The 18,379-nt window shown below is 39.3% G+C and overlaps 1 protein-coding gene across 13 annotated transcripts in view; it reads left to right on the forward strand.

Moving 5' to 3' along the window:
• The window catches only part of PDLIM5 (PDZ and LIM domain 5), a 227,730-nt gene that overhangs the window by 165,184 nt on the left and 44,167 nt on the right, over positions 1-18,379 (forward strand). For all 13 annotated transcript variants that reach the window (XM_055587676.1, XM_055587678.1, XM_055587675.1 and 10 more), the window contains one exon: positions 7,209-7,393. In XM_055587676.1, the coding sequence (XP_055443651.1) occupies positions 7,209-7,393 (185 nt within the window). The remainder of the gene's footprint in view (positions 1-7,208; positions 7,394-18,379) is intronic.

Below are 18,379 nucleotides of genomic sequence, written 5' to 3' on the forward strand. Positions count from 1 at the left end.
CGGAACCTTCAGAGAGTCATAATCTTTTTGCAGTAGTAATACCAAAGATCACTGATCACAGATCACTATAACAAATGTAATAATAATGAAAAATTCTGAAATCTTGTGAGGGTTACCAAAATATGACACAAAGTGGGCAGCAAATGCATTTGGGAAAATGGTGCTGATAGACTTGCTTGATGCAAGGTTGCCACAAACCTTCAGTTTGTGAAAAGAAACAATATGTATGAAGCGCAGTAAAGTGCTTAAATAAGCTGTGTCTGTGTAACTCTGGATAACTTTTAAGGGAGATGTTTGAACAGGGGGAAGACATATCATTGTACATTTTGCTCTAAGGAAAAAAAAATACCCAAAATTATTTGTGGAATTGTGATCGTTAAATGGGCAGAAATATAACATTGTTAGGGCTAAGTTTATACAAAGACAGGTGCTGACTACCCTTGGAATAAAAATTCCTTTGAGAACACAATAGAATCTTTAAATCCTTTATTGCTTTCTTTCTGTCTTTATTTTTAACTAAATGGCTTATGATATGTTTTGGCTGACATCAGATGGAGATGGAATGAGGAAAAGCACTGGTTATGAGAAAATATCCCATTTCTCCATTTGTGCCATGTTCATTCAGCTTTTGATTTTTTATTCCAGTAAGTTATTTTGTTCTCACTGTTTAACAGAAAAAGAACAACATAAAAATCCTTATATACCTTGTTTGAAGAATTAATGTTTTTCATTTATCATTGCAAAACTGAGAACAGTTTTATAATTTTTTGGTATGGAGTTGTTAAGTGGTAGGTCAGTCTGTTTTTAAGCAGGAAAAGTTACTCTAAAAAAATGCATCCCTGATTTCCTTTCAAAATAGTCTCCTTATTGTTTAAATGACCTTTTTTTTTTTTAAAACTGACTGTTTATCCATGGACCTACTTCTAGAGGAAGTATTAGTAGTAATTTTCATTACTTTTTATTAACAGTTGTAGACACAAGCTAAATATGTTTGATATCCAGAGAAGGAAAATGGTTCTTGAGAAGGTAAGCTAGCTGGCATTCTGCAAAGCAAGAGTTCAGGGTTTCCTGAAGAGACCTTGCCACCTCAATGAGACGTGTACTAGAAAGAGCAGTTGGGATAATGTCAGAGGTATTTTATCTCTGATTTTTGCTTTTGTTTAACAGTAATCTTTTAAATTAAAACAGAGGTCTGTATAGTCAAAGCTATGGCTTTTCCAATAGTCATGTATGGATGTGAGAGTTGGACCATAAAGAAGGCTGAATGCCGAAGGATTGATGCTTTTGAACTGTGGTGTTGGAAAAGACTCTTGAGAGTCCCTTGGACTGGAAGGAAATCAAACCAGTCAGTCCTGAAGGAAATCAATCCTGAATATTCATTGGAAGGACTGATGCTAAAGCTGAAGCTCCAACACTTTGGGCACCTGATGCGAAGAGCTGACTCATTGGAAAAGACCCTGATGCTGGTAAAGATTGAAGACAGGAGGAGAAGGAGAGGACAGAGGATGAGATGGATGGATGGCATCACCAACTCAGTGGACATGAGTTTGAGCAAGCTCCGGGAGATGGTGAAGGACAGGGAAGCCTGGCGTGCTGCAGTCCCCAGGGTGGCAAAGGGTCAGACAAAAGTGAGCGACTAAACAGCAACAAATCTTTAAAATTATAATAAAGTGTAGTACAATACAAGACGTGTCTTCATTATAGTATTTATATTTAACAAGTTGAATTTTAATACAAAAAGTTTAAGAATTTTGCTTAGGAAAATACAAAAAATTGTCTTGTAAACAGAATTCTGAAACAAAGGAGACTCATGATTGCTCTATATGTCTCAATCCTTTTATAAAGTTCTTAAAGAATTAAGAATTCTTAATAGCATTCTATAAGAATACTTATAATTATGATCTTCCAGAAATACTCCTTTCTTACCACTTCAGAATGTGTGTATTCCTATATCAATTTTTGTAAGAGTTTAGCTAACAACTGCTTAGTTTAAACATTGGTGTTTAAATCTGTGATGTACAGTTGGCTTTTAAAAAATTTAAATGTGTAATTATGAAAATTAAAATAAAAGTTACCTCAAGATTATTCTTTGAGCAGAGATTCTCTTTTGAAAATAGACTTGAAATTTCCAACTCTTCCCCATCTGCAGCTGAAATTTATTTGTTACAATAGTTAAACAAATGTGGGGAAAGAATGTAAATTTAAGATAAATCAGATTGCTAACACTGAAAATTAACTTTTCTTCCTTTTTCTTTTGTCCTCATTAGCTCAGTTTTGAAACCTTTGGTCTATCAGTATACATTTTTCTCCATTTTAAGGTTTTGAAATACAAAACAGAATCTCTGGTATTCTTGAGATGGAAGGCATATTAATTTTAACATTTCATTTCAGTGCTTGTTTATTTGGCACACTAGTGAAAATGACCATGTTTGATGCTGAGCTTGGTATTAATCAACATTGCTAATGGGTTTGCTCTGCTTTTCTTACTAGGATCTTTTAGAAAGAAGTTTAATTTGTTTAGAATTTAGGTATACCTTAAACCATTTAAGTTTAGAAAAAAATGTATATGAGTCGTCATTTTAGAATATACCAATCTAAGTGTTCATGACTATTCTATTAATGTTAGTCATTAGTTTGAAATATTTTGCTGTTAGTGATTATTGATAGCATTTTCCCCAAATATAGAATTATATACCCAATGGCTTTATTAATTTTTTAATCTTTACATAATGTTCATATATTTCTTTAAGTAATAAGTAATAGTTAAAAATTAGGAAAAAAAAGATGTTTGATTTTTAGGGGCTTGGACATCATATATTTCAACATGATTGTCTAGATAAAACTTAATTTTCTCCCATTAATACATTAAATATTTTAAGTTAATAGAGATCTATTCCCCTAGAGATTTTTCAGCTCTGCTGATCAATCCTGATATAAATAAAACTCCCTTGTTTATAACTTAGATTTTTAAAATTCTTTATAATCTGCACACCCTTTGTATCTAAAGAGTACTATTAAAGATTTAAACATCTCAGAGTCTTTGGAAGAAAATATATACACAACTGTGTACAAAGGTTACAAAAATATGAAAACATTTTTTGCTTATGAGATACTGTGTGTCATTTAAAACTGAGTTGAGGAGATGAGATTATACCTGACCTCAAAATCCTTGATCAGAACTATCTACAAACTACATTTAGAAGCAGAATTACTAGTGCAGATGAAGGATGTTTATTTGCTAAATGTGCTTATCTCTAGATGTCTGAGCTACATATCACAGGATATAGCATTTCTGGAGCATACACTCTGTGCTCAGCAGTGTGTTCGGTACTTGATGTGTGTTACATGTGTCATCTCATTGTATTTCATTTAATCCTAGCAATAACCTTGGAATAACAGTAGCATTTTTTTGAAGTAGGTTGAGTCATACTAGTAACTACTGCTCAAAATTCTCCAAGCCAGGCTTCAGCAATACGTGAACCGTGAACTTCCAGATGTTCAAGCTGGTTTTAGAAAAGGCAGAGGAACCAGAGATCAAATTGCCAACATCCGCTGGATCATCAAAAAAGCAAGAGAGTTCCAGAGAAACATCTATTTCTGCTTTATTGACTACACCAAAGCCTTTGACTGTGTGGATCACAATAAACTGTGGAAAATTCTGAAAGAGATAGAAATCCCAGACCACTTGACCTGCCTCTTGAGAAACCTGTATGCAGGTCGGAAAGCAAGTGTTAGAACTGAACATGGAACAACACACTGGTTCCGAATAGGAAAAGGAGTACGTCAAGGCTGTATATTGTCACCCTGCTTATTTAACTTGTTTTTCTGGGCTCCAAAATCACTGCAGATGGTGATTGCAGCCATGAAATTAAAAGACGCTTACTCTTTGGAAGGAAAGCTATGACCAACCTAGACAGCATATTGAAAAGCAGAGACATTACTTTGTCAGCAAAGGTCCATCTAGTCAAGGCTATGGTTTTTCCAGTGGTCTATAAATAGTCATGTATGGATGTGAGAATTGGACTATAAAGAAGGCTGAGCACCGAAGAATTGATGCTTTTGAACTGTGGTGTTGGAGAAGACTCTTGAGAGTCCTTTGGACTGCAAGGAGATCCAACCAGTCCATTCTAAAGGAGATCAGTCCTGGGTGTTCATTGGAAGGACTGATGTTGAAGCTGAAACTCCAATACTTTGGCCACCTGATGCAAAGAGCTGACTCATTTGAAAAGACCCTGACACTGGGAAAGATTGAGGGCGGGAGGAAAAAGGGATGACAGAGGTTGAGGTGGTTGAATGGCACCACCGACTCAATGGACATGAATTTGGGTAGACTCTGGGAGTTGGTGATGGACAGGGAGGCCTGGCGTGCTGCAGTTCATTGGATCGCAAAGAGTCGGACACGACTGAGCGACTGAACTGAACTGAATCACAGTGTTTCAGGTATACAATATAAGTGAATCGCTTTACTGTATGCCTGAAACATTGTAAGTCAACAATGTTTTTCATATTCTTGAATTTCCATTATAGGTTATTACAGGATATTGAGTATAGTTCCCTGCTATACAGTAGGCCCTTGTTTATCTATTTTATATACAGTAGTATGTATCTGTTAATCCCAAATTGCTAATTTATGCCCCCTTTCCCCTTTGGTAACCCACATGTTTGTTTTCTATATCTGTGAGTCTACTTCTGTCTTATAAATAAGTTCATTTGTATTTTTTTTTTTTAGGTTCCACATGTGAGTGATGGCATATGATATTTGTCTTTCTCTGTGTGACTCAGTATATAATTTCTAGGTTTATCCTTGTTGCTGTAAATGGCATTATTTTATTCTTTTTATGGCTGAGTAATATTCCATTGTATATATGTGCCACATCTTCTTTATCCATGGGAATCCATTCTGTTGATGGACACCTAGGTGGCTTCCATGTTTTGGCTATTATAAATAGTGCTGCTATAAACACTGGGGTGTGTGTATCTTTTTGAATTAGAGTTTTTATAAAATAAAATAATTTGTCCATCACAAATCTTTTAAAAGGTACTTAATGCTTAAATTTGGTTTCCGTCAATATTCTTTATTGTGTCTTTACTGATAATTGTGTTCAGCACGGCCATTAGGTAAACTGTCTTTCACTTTTTATTTATGATAAAATTATTAAACTGCTTAAGTTTTTCATATTTTTTTAACATCAAGCAGATTTGAGTTTTCATTAAACTCATTAGAAATGATAGAAGAAGGTGATAGCTCCGCTACACTTGAATGTGAGGGAACGATAATGGGGAATAGTATTGCAAGGTAGTTACAATAGCTCTAATGTGATTTTCCAAACTACCTGTTGTCACAAGTGCCCTAAACCCACCATCAGCTTCGGATGACTCCTGGGAGGACTTAGCGGAACTTATAGTCTCTAGTAGTGCTCATGATTGAGAGTCATTACAGTGAAAGATTACAAAGCAGAATCAGCACGGAGAAAGGTGCATGGGGCCAAGTCGAGAAGAAAGGAGGCTGTAGTTTCCAAACCTCCCCGTGAGGTCACCCATGATATGTGGATGCCTATGGCAAGGAGTTACAAGACACGCAAAGTGTTCTCTACCAGAGAAGCTATTTAGAAACTAAGTTCCTGAGACGGGTTTCATTGGGGCTCATCACGTAGGCATGCTGTGCCTCATTCGTAGCCAGTCTCCAGCTTGCAGAAGGACAGCAGGTGTTTATCATAAACCACACTGTTGATAAAGTTTAGGTGCAGTGAGCACTCTTTGTCTTTTAGAGAAACTTATATGACTGTAGGGAACTGTTTACCAGCCAAGTTCCCAAAACCCAGTCACAGGGCAGCCTTGCAGCAGCCTTCCTAAGGGTAGGTAGCGTCAGCCCGCTCTGTTAGGCTGTGCAGGGTTCAAGAGGCATTAGAGAAATTAGGTAATATAGTCATTTACAGTAATATGGTGGGCATGATTGCAGTTGAAACTTCAGCCTAAGAGTATAACTAAGGGTATTTATTTTGTCTAGCTGTTGATTTCAGGTATTGAAGGAATTAAGTTTCTGTGCATATAATTATTTAGGAAGTGGTAGCTCAGTTTCTGTTGACAAGCCAGTAGGAAGTATTCTTGTTGTCATTGTTACCATTTTTATTATACTTCATTTGAGAGAAACTGTTTATAGTATTACATCATTCCAGAAGTGCCTACTTTAGAATTTGGACTACCTAGAATTATTTTTTTAATGATGATATATAAGTATAAATAACAAATGACTGGGGTAATAAAACCATATCATCTTCTATATCAAACTGGAACCAGTGTAAATAAGACCTCCTGTTAAGCAAATAGCTCTGATTGAGAGAGGACAGTGGCAGACTTGTCTCTTGTTTTCTTGTATCATGAACACTGAACACTGGATGCTGTGTTAGGCTGCAGATTTTGTCTCCTGTTTTCCACTACGTAACACAGTGTCTGGCATGTGTTATAGTAGGTGCTTAAGTATTTACTGAATGAATGAGTAACTGAGCAAGTGTGTGAGTGAAACAAGTGACTGGTGAGATGTCAGGGAAACTTAGTCCATAAGATACCAGAAGAATGTGGTAAAGAAAAAGCTGTGTCTGCCATTTCATACAGATAATCAAGGATTCTCCAATAATTGTTGTATTCTACATGACCTTCTGGAATGTTGAGATAGAGGAAATTAGCTACTTATTTAAAAGAATTGGCTGTGTAACTTTTCCAGTGCCTAATTTCTCAGGTTTGGGCTTCCCTGGTGGCTCAGTGGTAGAGAATTTGCCTGCCAATGCAGAAGAAGTGGTTTGATCCCTGGGCCAGGAAGATCCCCTGGAGAAGGAAATGGCAACCCACTCCAGTTCTCTTGCTGGGATAATCCCGTGGACAGAGGAGTCTGGGTTACAGCACACAGAGTTGCGAAAGAGTCAGACATGGCTTAGCAACTAAATGACAAAAACAACAATTTCTCAGAGTAGACCTTTTAAAGGGAATTTCCAAAGATTGAACAAATGCAACCCGATTGTTTTCCTTTCCTTTTCTTTTTTCTGTTTTAAAGAGAGTCAGTCCCCTGTCATGGTATTAGAGTTTTCTTTAAAATACCAATGAATCAATATTTTTGTTTTCCTTAGAGATTTAATAGGCTGAGAAAAGGACAAATCACTACTAAGTTAGATTACTACCACTTTACCAAAAACGTCTCCTCCTTTTCTCTCCAGCAACGCCCAGGAGTCTTCTCTGCAGTCTGCCCCCTCGGCAGGTGCAGCTTGGAGCTCCCCCGAGAGGCCGGGAAGCCCAGGCTCGGCCAGACCAGGGGCGGCCGGGCTCACCGCTGCTGCCGCCTTCAAGCCTCTGGGGTCCCGTGGGATCAAGTCACCAAGCTGGCAACGGCCCAGCCAAGCAGGTACTTCGCCAAAGAAATCTCTTGCTTTTTTACATTTAAATGTAACTATGAAAATGTGTTCTGGGATATACTTACTTACTTCAGCTAGAATTCACTGCTGAAACCCATCTCAATCATCTGAGATTTACAAAAGACTGGGAAGAGTAGTTGCAGCTATTTTTTCCTCTGAAGTGTCTGATTAACATTCTGTGTATGTGTGACACAGTTGCCACTTGCTATTTATAATTATAGAATTGAGAGCATTTCCTGGGTTTCCAGATTACCCAAGAAGCATGGGTTGAATTGTAAATTTGGGGTCTTATTAACAAACTATGTTGTTTGAAGATTAGCCTTGGACATACAACATCCTGGTTTTGATCATATACACAGAATAACAGGGACAGATGCACTTGCTGCCGTCAGTTATTGAAGAAAGAAAGAGTCTTTTACTTCCCGTCGTTGGGCTCCATCTGAAAACCTGACTTTACATTCACTTCTATAGATAAATCTTGCCTGGAGAATCCCAGGGATGGGGGAGCCTGGTGGGCTGCCGTCTTTGGGGTCGCACAGAGTCGGACACAACTCAAGCGACTTAGCAGCAGCAGATATGTCATCAAGAATCCCTTTACTACCCAGCCACTGGTAATTTACTTCCTATCAGGCTTCCCTGGTAGGGAAGAATCCACCTGCAGTGCCAGAGACCCTGGTTCGATTCCTGGGTCAGGAAGATCCACTGGAGAAGGGACAGGCTACCCACTCCAGTATTCTTGAGCTTCCCTGTGGCTCAGTTGGTAAAGAGTCCACCTGCAATGCAGGAGACCTGGGATTGATCCCTGGGTTGGGAAGATCCCCTGGAGAAGGGAAAGGCTACCCACTCCAGCATTCTGGCCTAGAGAATCACATGAACTGTATAGTCCTTGGGGTCACAAAGACTCAGACTTGACAAAGTGACTTTCACTTCACTTCTCACCCTCAACTTTGTTGACCTCCAAGTGGTACCTCCAATGCTATGTGTCTGAGAATACCCTACCTGTCTCTGGGGATGATAACCAGGCACCAGAGTGAGAGTGAAAGCTTGAGACTCCATTCCCATGCTCTCACAGTAACTAACACGTAATGATTCCATCTCTTACTTAGTATTTCTAAAATTTCTTTTCTCCTCTTTGTGGTCTCAGCAACTGCCTTGGTTCAGGCCCTGGACTTTGCAGACAACTCCTAACTAATTTCCCCATCTCCTTCTCACCCTGGAAGTCTGTCCTCCTTACTGCAAGGGATATTTCTAAAACTCATTTGCCCATGTTACTCTCCTTCTGCAAAGGCTGGACTGTTTCCCCCTTCCTTCACTCATCATTAAGACCTTTTCCCTCTGACCTCTGCTAACTTTTTAGTCTCATCTCCTGCTGCTCACACTTTGTAACTGTTCTGGTTTTACTAAAACTTCTACAGTTACTGAGACTTGCCATGTTAATTTGCTTTTGAAAGTTCAGGTTCTTCTGCAAAGAACACACTTTTTTAACTTATCCCTTGTATATTTCTAGTCTTCCTTCATCAGTTTGGGGATGGGTATTAATTGAATATACAAGGGGCTGCTTTGGAAAATATGATAACTTTATAACTTTCTATATAAAAATAGGTCATTTATTATTTTTTATAGTTGATAAGAGTGGAAAGAATGAATTTTTTGTTAATTAGGAATCCATCTTTGTTTCGTATTTCCCATAACATTTAAATACATTAACGCTAACTTCATTTATTGTAAGTAAATTATCTTTAATAAATTACTAATTATTTATATAGTTAAAATTTATTTCATAGTGTCATTTGCATGTTTTTGAATTACCATTACTAATTTTTAAAGCTAAAAGCATTGTGTGGAAGAAAGAGGAAAGGCCATTACACATGATCTGGACTATTTTGTTTGCTTGTTTATTATTATTATCTTAATTAAAAAAAATTTTTTTTTATTTGACTGAGCTGCCCAACAGGTAGCATCTTAGTTCCCCAACCAGGGATCAAACCTGTGCCCCTACAGTGGAATGTAGTAGGGTCCTAACCACTTGACTGCCAAGAGATCCCCTGATTGAGACTATTTTAAACAAAAGACTATTTTATTACTTTTGAAAACTTAAAAGATTTAGAATAATATCATTAGCAAGACATGTTTTCTTGGAAAAAATGCTGACACCTCAGCCCTCAGCTCAGTTCAGTTCGGTTGCTCAGTTGTGTCTGACTCTTTGCGACCCCATGGACTGCAGCACACCAGGCCTCCCTGTCCATCACCAACTCCCGGAGTTCACTCAAACTCATGTCCATCGAGTCAGTGATGCCATCCAGCCATTTCATCCTCTGTCGTCCCCTTCTCCTCCTCCCCCCAATCCCTCCCAGCATCAGGATCTTTTCCAGTGAATCAACTCTTCGCATGAGGTGGCCAAAGTACTGGAGTTTCAGCTTTAGCATCATTCCTTCCAAAGAAATCCCGGGGCTGATCTCCTTTAGAATGGACTGGTTGGATCTCCTTGCAGTCCAAGGGCCCTACACATTTTTAATTATTTCCACTTATTTAGAACTTATCTATGACAATTAAGAATTGCTGTATTTATTTTATATATGATTAGAATACAAAAAGTAACTTTCACAAAAAATTTGGGGGGTATAGTAATTGGAAGCAAACAGGAGAATGTTTCCTAAAAGAGCAAGGAAAAGACTAAATTTCAGAGGTAGAACTGAAAGGAGGGTACAGAGTATACATGCTGTGAAGCACAGGAAGGTATGTGTACCGCTTTTGGAAAATCAGAAACTGTGGGCAAAATACTACTCAGCCTGTTAGAATAAAAAGAAAACTTCCAATTGATGTCAAACTCTTGACATCAAGAGTTTGGATACACTACAAGGATACACTACAGCAAAATTACCACAAGAGGGCGATAGAATCCTTTTTTGTCTCATTCTAATATAATTTAATAATCAAAGCAGGCAAATAAATATAATCATGATTCACATGGTTAGTATTTAAAATATTAACCCTTTTACAGAAGGTATAACTGAATTTAATCTGAGCAAAACTATAACAGGATAGAAAACTGTATGTTATATAGTATAAAGCATTAAATATTATTAAAAGGAAGTATGTTTTGCCATTGTGAAATTTTAGTTGAATTACATCTTGATGCTTAAATCAGAAAATATTTGCAGAACTCCTGCTGTTTATCTTGCTCTAGGTACTATACTGGAACTTAGTGAGTTTATGTTATGTTAAAATTACTTATTTTATGTTACTTTGTAAAACTTGTAACATAAATACAAAATTCCTAGCCACTCAAGTTCTTTTATTCTGCTGCTGCTGCTGCTAAGTCACTTCAGTCACGTCTGACTCTGTGCGACCCCATAGACGGCGGCCCACCAGGCTCCCCATCCCTGGGATTCTCCAGGCAAGAACACTGGAGTGGGTTGCCATTTCCTTCTCCAGTGCATGAAAGGGAAAAGTGAAAGTGAAGTTGCTCAGTCGTGTCCGACTCTTCGCGACCCCATGGTCTGCAGCCTACCGGGCTCCTCCGTCCATGGGATTTTCCAAGCAAGAGTACTGGAGTGGGGTGCCATTGCCTTCTCCATCTTTTATTCTACTCTAACAGTATACCATGTTTCAAACAAAGTAAAACAATACCCCAGAATCTACTCTTAGTCTCTAATGAATAGTTTCAAGGACTTCCTTATGCAAATATTTCCCATTTGTTCTTTTGATTTAGAAAGTTTTAACTGTCACATTCGGAGAAGGCAATGGCACCCCACTCCAGTACTCTTGCCTGGAAAATCCCATGGACGGAGGAGCCTGGTAGGCTGCAGTCCATGGGGTCGCAAGGAGTCGGACACGACTGAGCGACTTCCCTTTCCCTTTTCACTTTCATGCACTGGAGAAGGAAATGGCGACCCACTCCAGCGTTCTTGCCTGGAGACTCCCAGGGACGGGGGAGCCTGGTGGGCTGCCGTCTATGGGGTCACACAGAGTCAGACACGACTGAAGTGACTTAGCAGCAGCAGCAGCTGTCACATTTGACTGCGTGGATCATGACAAACTGGAAAGCTCTTAGAGAGATGGGAATACCAGACCCTCTTACCTGTCTCCTGAGAAACCTGTATGCAGGTCAAGAAGCAACAGTTAGAACCCTATATGGAACACCTGATTGGTTCAAGATCAAGAAAGGAGTACGACAGGGCTGTCTGCTGTCACCCTGTTTGTTTAACCTATATGCTGAGCACATCGTGAGAAATGCTGGGCTGGATAAGTTACGAGACGAAATCAAGATAGGTGGGAGAAATATCAACAGCCTCAGATATGCAGATGATACCACTCTACTCTTGTTGAGGGTGAAGGAGGGGAGTGAAAGAGCCGGCTTAAAACTAATATTAAAAAAAAAAACTAATATCATGGCATCCTGCCCCATTACTGCATGGCAAATAGAAGGGGACAAGGAGGAAGTAGAGATTTCCTCTTCTTGGGCTCTAAAATCACTGCGGACGGTGACTGCAGCCATGAAATCATAAGACAGTTGCTTCTTGGCAGGAAAGCGGTAACAAGCCTAGACAGTTTGTTGAAAAGCAGAGACATTACTCTGCCAACTAAGGTCCGTATAGTCAAGGTTATGGTCTTCCCAGTGGTATCGTTACAGTTGTGAGAGTTGGACTGTAAAAAAGGCAGAACACCAAATAATTGATGCCTTTGAACTGTAGTGCTGGAGAAGACTCCTGAAAGTCCCTTGGACAGCAAGGAGATCAAGCCAGTCAGTCTTAAGGGAGATCAACCCTAAATATTCACTGGAAGGACTGATGCTGAAGCTTCAGTATTTTGGTCATCTGATGCGAACAGCTGACTCATTGGAAAAGTCCCTGATGCTGGAAAAGATTGAGGGCAGAAGGAGAAGAGAGCATCAGAGGATGAGATGGCTAGATGGCATTACCAATTCAGTGAACATGTACTTGGACAAATTCTGGGAGATGGTGAGGGACAGGGAGGCCTGGCGTGCTGCAGTCCATGGGGTTGCAAAGAATCAGACACGACTAGGTGATTGAACAACAAAAGTTGTCGCATGATGTGTTCTTAATGTTCTTCACAACTGACCTGTGAAAAGGACAGTTTCCACCAAAGGTTGCAAAAGCTTCAGAGGCAAGTCACTGCACTCCTTTGGACTCAGATAAAGCATTAGCAGGTGGCATTGCTTCTCTCACACCACTTCAGGTGTCTTTTTCTTGATAGTTCACAGTTGTGCTCTAGTGTGGGTTAAGAAAAGAGGAAAAAAAGATTTTTTAATCCCCCTACCCTCCCACCATCACCAAAGAGTTCCTATCACCAGTGATGTCATTTTAAAATAATTCCTACAATGGGGTAGGAAGGATGGGATCAGAATCACTAAAATGAAGTCTGTGGCCCATTTAGTTGATAATGAAACAGTTTAATGGATCGTAGCCAGTATTTTCATTAAAAAATGAAATAGAATAGAAAAATTGAGAATATTTTACTATATGAAGTATTTTAACATATTATGGATAGGTATCATGTTATGAAAATGTGGTTTTAGTTTACATATATATGTATGTATGTGTATATATATGTACATAATTATATACAAACATGTATTTTGGATCAGCAGATAAAGTGTACAACAGGAAAAGTGTATTTCTTATTTTTTTATAGTTAAGAAAAAGTTTGAAAGTCATTTATTTAAAGAAGTATTTTAGTCATGAGTTTTGAAATGATAACCAGAAAGAAAAAGATTGCATTGAAAGGGTAATTGAAATTTTAAGCCTTACTAGTGTATTCTGAACCTGTCATGGGTTTCTATAATACTACCTCCATTAACATTCTGACTTTAAATCTTAGATCATTTCACTGGTGGTATAATATAGCCTGTGTTATCCAGAAGTCTTTCAAGAAGACAGTAAAGCATTAAGTGTTAGTCACTCAGTCGTGTCTGACTCTTTACGACCCCATATACTGTAGCCTGCCAGGCTCCTCTGTCCATGGAATTCTCCAGGCAAGATTACTGGAATGGGTAGCCATTCCCTTCTCCAGGGATCACCCAGGAATCGAACCTGGATCTTCTGCATTGCAGGCAGATTCTTTTCCCTCTGAGCCACCAAGGAAGTCCATAAGGTGTTGTTCGCTGAGTCACGTTTAACTCTTTTTGACCCCATGGGCTGTAACCCACCAGGCTCTTCTGTCCAGTTGATAAATAGGAACTAGGTGTGTATGTAACAGCATTGTGGTTTAGACTGGGTCTTCTTTGTTTTCTCAGGCATATTCTTTAACGTACATCACCATACATACACAAGCTTGCCAGTGACTGACAAAGAAATAAATATTTTAGGATGCAAAATGTTAAAGAGTTCATAGTCTGCATGAAAGTATCAAGATACAAAAGAAAGGTGAACCCATGGTTGAGTTTTTATGTACGCTAGCAATACTGCCTGCTTGCCCTGTACGTTGGTATACTTCCAGAATTCAGATGCAGTAGTCCCTTTAGAACTGTTTACTGATCTATAAAAATACATAAAAGGTGAGGTTCTTGATATTTTTCAGAATTGAAGATTTGTACTTTTTACACTAATATTTTAATACATGCATGTATTTGTATGTCTAATAGGTATTTTAATGCTCAAAACCTTCATATTGTATATGCATAAGTGGTTAGATAGATATTCTTAAAACCTTCATAAAGGTAATGGTGTAAGTTTAAAAATATGTTCTTGTGTTTATGTAAGTGCCCTAATTTGCTGTGTAGTATTTTTTCTAGATTCTGTTTAGGTTATAAATACCAGATTGCGTCCTGAGTCGCTCAGTCGTATCTGACTCCTTGCAACCCTGGGGACTGTAGCCCACTAGGCTCCTTTGTCCATGGGATTTTCTAGGCAAGAATATTGGAGTGGGTTGCCATTTACTCCTCCAGGGAATAGATACCAGATTAGGTAAATTAATTCATTTGATGCAAGTGTGTGTGTGTGTGTGTGTGTGTGTATATATATATATATATTTATATATATATATAAAATCTTACTGTCTTACCAAATACAGTCAGATGTTTTTCACAAATCCAGTCTTAGGGCTAAATGTTTGATGCACATCAGTTTTCTAACTTCAATTATTTGCAAAATGAGAATGACCAGTTCCTTAGAATAGAAGCCGTACTTTCTTAGATCGGGCCACTGTTCATCACTGTTGATTGACGGGAGGGCCCTGAAGCATAGGAGTTCCTGCCCTCTGCTGTAGCAATTTCACAAGACCAGAGATACTCCCCAGGTAGAGAATTCTGGGGCTTTGGTTTCTTTATCTATTAAAAGAAGAGTCTAAAAAGGTCCCCTGTAGCATTGTTGGGAAGTTCCAATGATATATATGGAAGTGTTTGGTACATAGAGGGCACTCGAGAAAGGGTAAGTTTTTAGCCTTTTATTCCTTTTAATGATAGTATTTAAAACTTACACTGTTACCATCTAGTAAAACAGTTCTCCTCATGTGACTTCCTTGCTTAAAAATGTTTTGGGAGCTCTGCCACCCACTAAATGTTTGGCTTCTTACCAGGGCTTACAGTCCTCTCACACCTCGTGCCAGCCTCGCCTCCAGCCACAGTATGTAATATTGTTCCTCATGGCCCCTCCAGTCCAGTCACACTCAAGTTCATGAGTTCATCCTGTTCCTTGGACACACACCTCAGTGCTTTGTACAAGAGGCTCTTTTTATTTGAAATGCTTCCCTACCCTTTTATCCCTGAAAAACTTTTCTTCACTCTTTAAGACCAGGTGTCCTTTCCTTTGTGAACCTTTGTTGAACCCTGGAAATAGTTGCCTTTTCTTTCTCTGTGTTCTGCAAAATTTTGATTATGGCTTTATTATAGCATTCATCATGTTTATGTTGATTATTTGCATATGTGTATTTTATCATCATTTTTAGATCCCCTAAAGGACAGAGATCGGGTCTTACTAATCTTTGTTTTACAGCACAAAACCAGTAGCAGGCACGCACCATTTCTAGGCCCTCAGTAAATGTCAGTGTGTGATGAGTGGGGGACAGGTTCGTTTGTCTTATTTTAGACATCTTCCTATGATGTGAGGGATTCTCCAGACATTGTTCTTTCCTCCTAGTGGGTGTTAGTCCCTCAGTCGTGTCTACTCTTTGCAATCCCATGGACTGTAGCCTGCCAGGCTCCTCTGTCCATGGGGTTCTGTAGGCAAGAATACTGGAGTGGGTTGCCATTTCCTTCTCCACAGGATCTTCCTGACCCAGGGATCAACCCAGGTCTCCTGCATCACAGGCAGATTCTTTACCACCTGAGCTACCAGGGAACCTATTCTTTCCTCCTGCCAGACTTGAAATTCCCTCAACAGTCCTTGAACAAAGGTGGACGTGCTGTCTGCCATAGGCTGCCAGTAAATGCTGTACATATCCATAAAGGAGAAGGCGCTCCATGGTCCTTGTAGCTTTAGACTTCCAGAAGGCTTCAAAGTTTTGAACATAAATGATACTGTAATTCAGTTCAGTTCAGTTCAGTCGTTCAGTCGTGTCCTACTCTTTGCGACCCCATGAATCGCAGCACACCAGGCCTCCCTGTCCATCACCAACTCCCGGAGTTCACTCAGATTCATGTCCATCAAGTCAGTGATGCCATCCAGCCATCTCATCCTCTGTCATCCCCTTCTCCTGCCCCCAATCACTCCCAGCATCAGGGTCTTTTCCAATCAGTCAACTCTTCGCATGAGGTGGCCAAAGTACTGGAGTTTCAGCTTTAGCGTCATTCCTTCCAAAGAAATCCCAGGGCTGGTCTCCTTCAGAATGGACTGGTTGAATCTTCTTGCAGTCCAAGGGACTCTCAAGAGTCTTCTCCAACACCACAGTTCAAAAGCATCAATTCTTTGGCGCTCAGCTTTCTTCACAGTCCAACTCTCACATCCATACATGACCACTGGAAAAACCATAGCCTTGACTAGACGGGCCTTTGTCGGCAAAGTAATGTCTGCTTTTCAATATGCTATCTAGGTTCATCATAACTTTTCTTCCAAGGAGTAAGCGTCTTTTAATTTCATGGCTGCAGTCACCATCTGCAGTGATTTTGGAGCCCAAAAAAATAAAGTCTGACCCTGTTTCCACTGTTTCCCCATCTATTTCCCATGAAGTGATGGGACCAGATGCCATGATCTTCGTTTTCTGAATGTTGAGCTTTAAGCCAACTTTTTCACTCTCCTCTTTCACCTTCATCAAGAGGCTTTTTAGTTCCTCTTCACTTTCTGCCCTAAGGGTGGTGTCATCTGCATATATGAGGTTATTGATATTTCTCCCGGAAATCTTGATTCCAGCTTGTGTTTCTTCCAGTCCAGCATTTCTCATGATGTACTCTGCATATAAGTTAAATAAACAGGGTGACAATATACAGCCTTGATGTACTCCTTTTCCTATTTGGAACCAGTCTGTTGTTCCCTGTCCAGTTCTAACTGTTGCTTCCTCACCTGCATACAGATTTCTCAAGAGGCAGGTCAGGTGGTCTGGTATTCCCATCTCTTTCAGAATTTGCCACAGTTTCTTGTGATCCACAGAGTCAAAGGCTTTGGCATAGTCAGTCAATAAAGCAGAAACAGATGTTTTTCTGGAACTCTCTTGCTCTTTCGATGATCCAGCGGATGTTGGCAATTTGATCTCTGGTTCCTCTGCCTTTTCTAAAACCACCTTGAACATCAGGAAGTTCACAGTTCACATATTGCTGAAGCCTGGCTTGGAGAATTTTGAGCATTACTTGACTAGTGTGTGAGATGAGTGCAATTGTGCGGTAGTTTGAGCATTCTTTGGCATTGCCTTTCTTTGGGATTGGAATGAAAACTGACCTTTTCCAGTCCTGTAATTAGTACTCTGTTATTATTTTCCAGTGATTAAAAAAGTGTAATAGATCTATAGCTGTATATTAGGAATTTTTAGTCAAAAAATTTAGAAATTTATGGCATATTAGGGTACCAAGCATTGGAGTGCAGAGGAAATATTAGAGGTATTCACCCACCATGTCACTGTGGATGAATTAACTTCAATGCAAAATACCAGTAACAGAAATCCATTAAAAAAAAAAAAAACACGAAAAACAAGATCCAAAGAATGAAATCCGATTATAAGATCCAGGTCAGAAGATTTGGAGGTCTAGATTGATGTAAAGGGGAGAAAGAGACCAATAAAGTTCCAGTGACACAGTCCTAAGGTGAATATACGTTTGTTTATACTGGAGTCATTTTTTATGCAAGAACACAGTGTTCATGTTTGTGCCTAAAGTAAGATCATATGAGTCGATGTCCCTTGAATATTTTTAGGAAGAGGCCAAGTTGGAGGGGGAACAACATATGCAAAAGCTCTCAGAGGACTTGGCTTCTTGGAAGAAGGACAAGTAGCTCAGTACTTCTAGGACAGTACAGTGGCCAGGGAAGAAAGTTGAATGGGTTAGTGGGGTGGCCAGTCAGAATGGGCTTTGAAAGTAAAAGAGTGCAGACTGATGCCTCAAGAAAGCTATTCCTAGATTTGTAAGTTGGAAAATAACTAATCAGATTTGCATTATTAAGAGATCATGATAGTGTTAATGTGTTTAGATCAGTCTTATGGACTCTGTGGGAGAGGGAGAGGGTGGGGAGATTTGGGAGAATGGCATTGAAACATGTATAATATCATGTATGAAACGAGTCGCCAGTCCAGGTTCGATGCACGATACTGGATGCTTGGGGCTGGTGCACTGGGACGACCCAGAGGGAGGGTATGGGGAGGGAGGAGGGAGAAGGGTTCAGGATGGGGAGCACGGGCATACCTGTGGCGGATTCATTTCGATGTTTGGCAAAACTAATACAATATTGTAAAGTTTAAAAATAAAATTTTAAAAAAAAGAAAAAAAGAAAAGATTATTATGACCTCAATGTAGAGATTAAGACTGGAATCTTAGAGACTGTTGAGAGGTTGTTGAGGTAATCCCGTGTAGGGGTGGTGATAATGAATATCACCCT

Source organism: Bubalus kerabau, chromosome 7 (genome assembly GCF_029407905.1).
Source record: "Bubalus kerabau isolate K-KA32 ecotype Philippines breed swamp buffalo chromosome 7, PCC_UOA_SB_1v2, whole genome shotgun sequence".
Classification (NCBI taxonomy): Eukaryota; Metazoa; Chordata; class Mammalia; order Artiodactyla; family Bovidae; genus Bubalus; species Bubalus kerabau.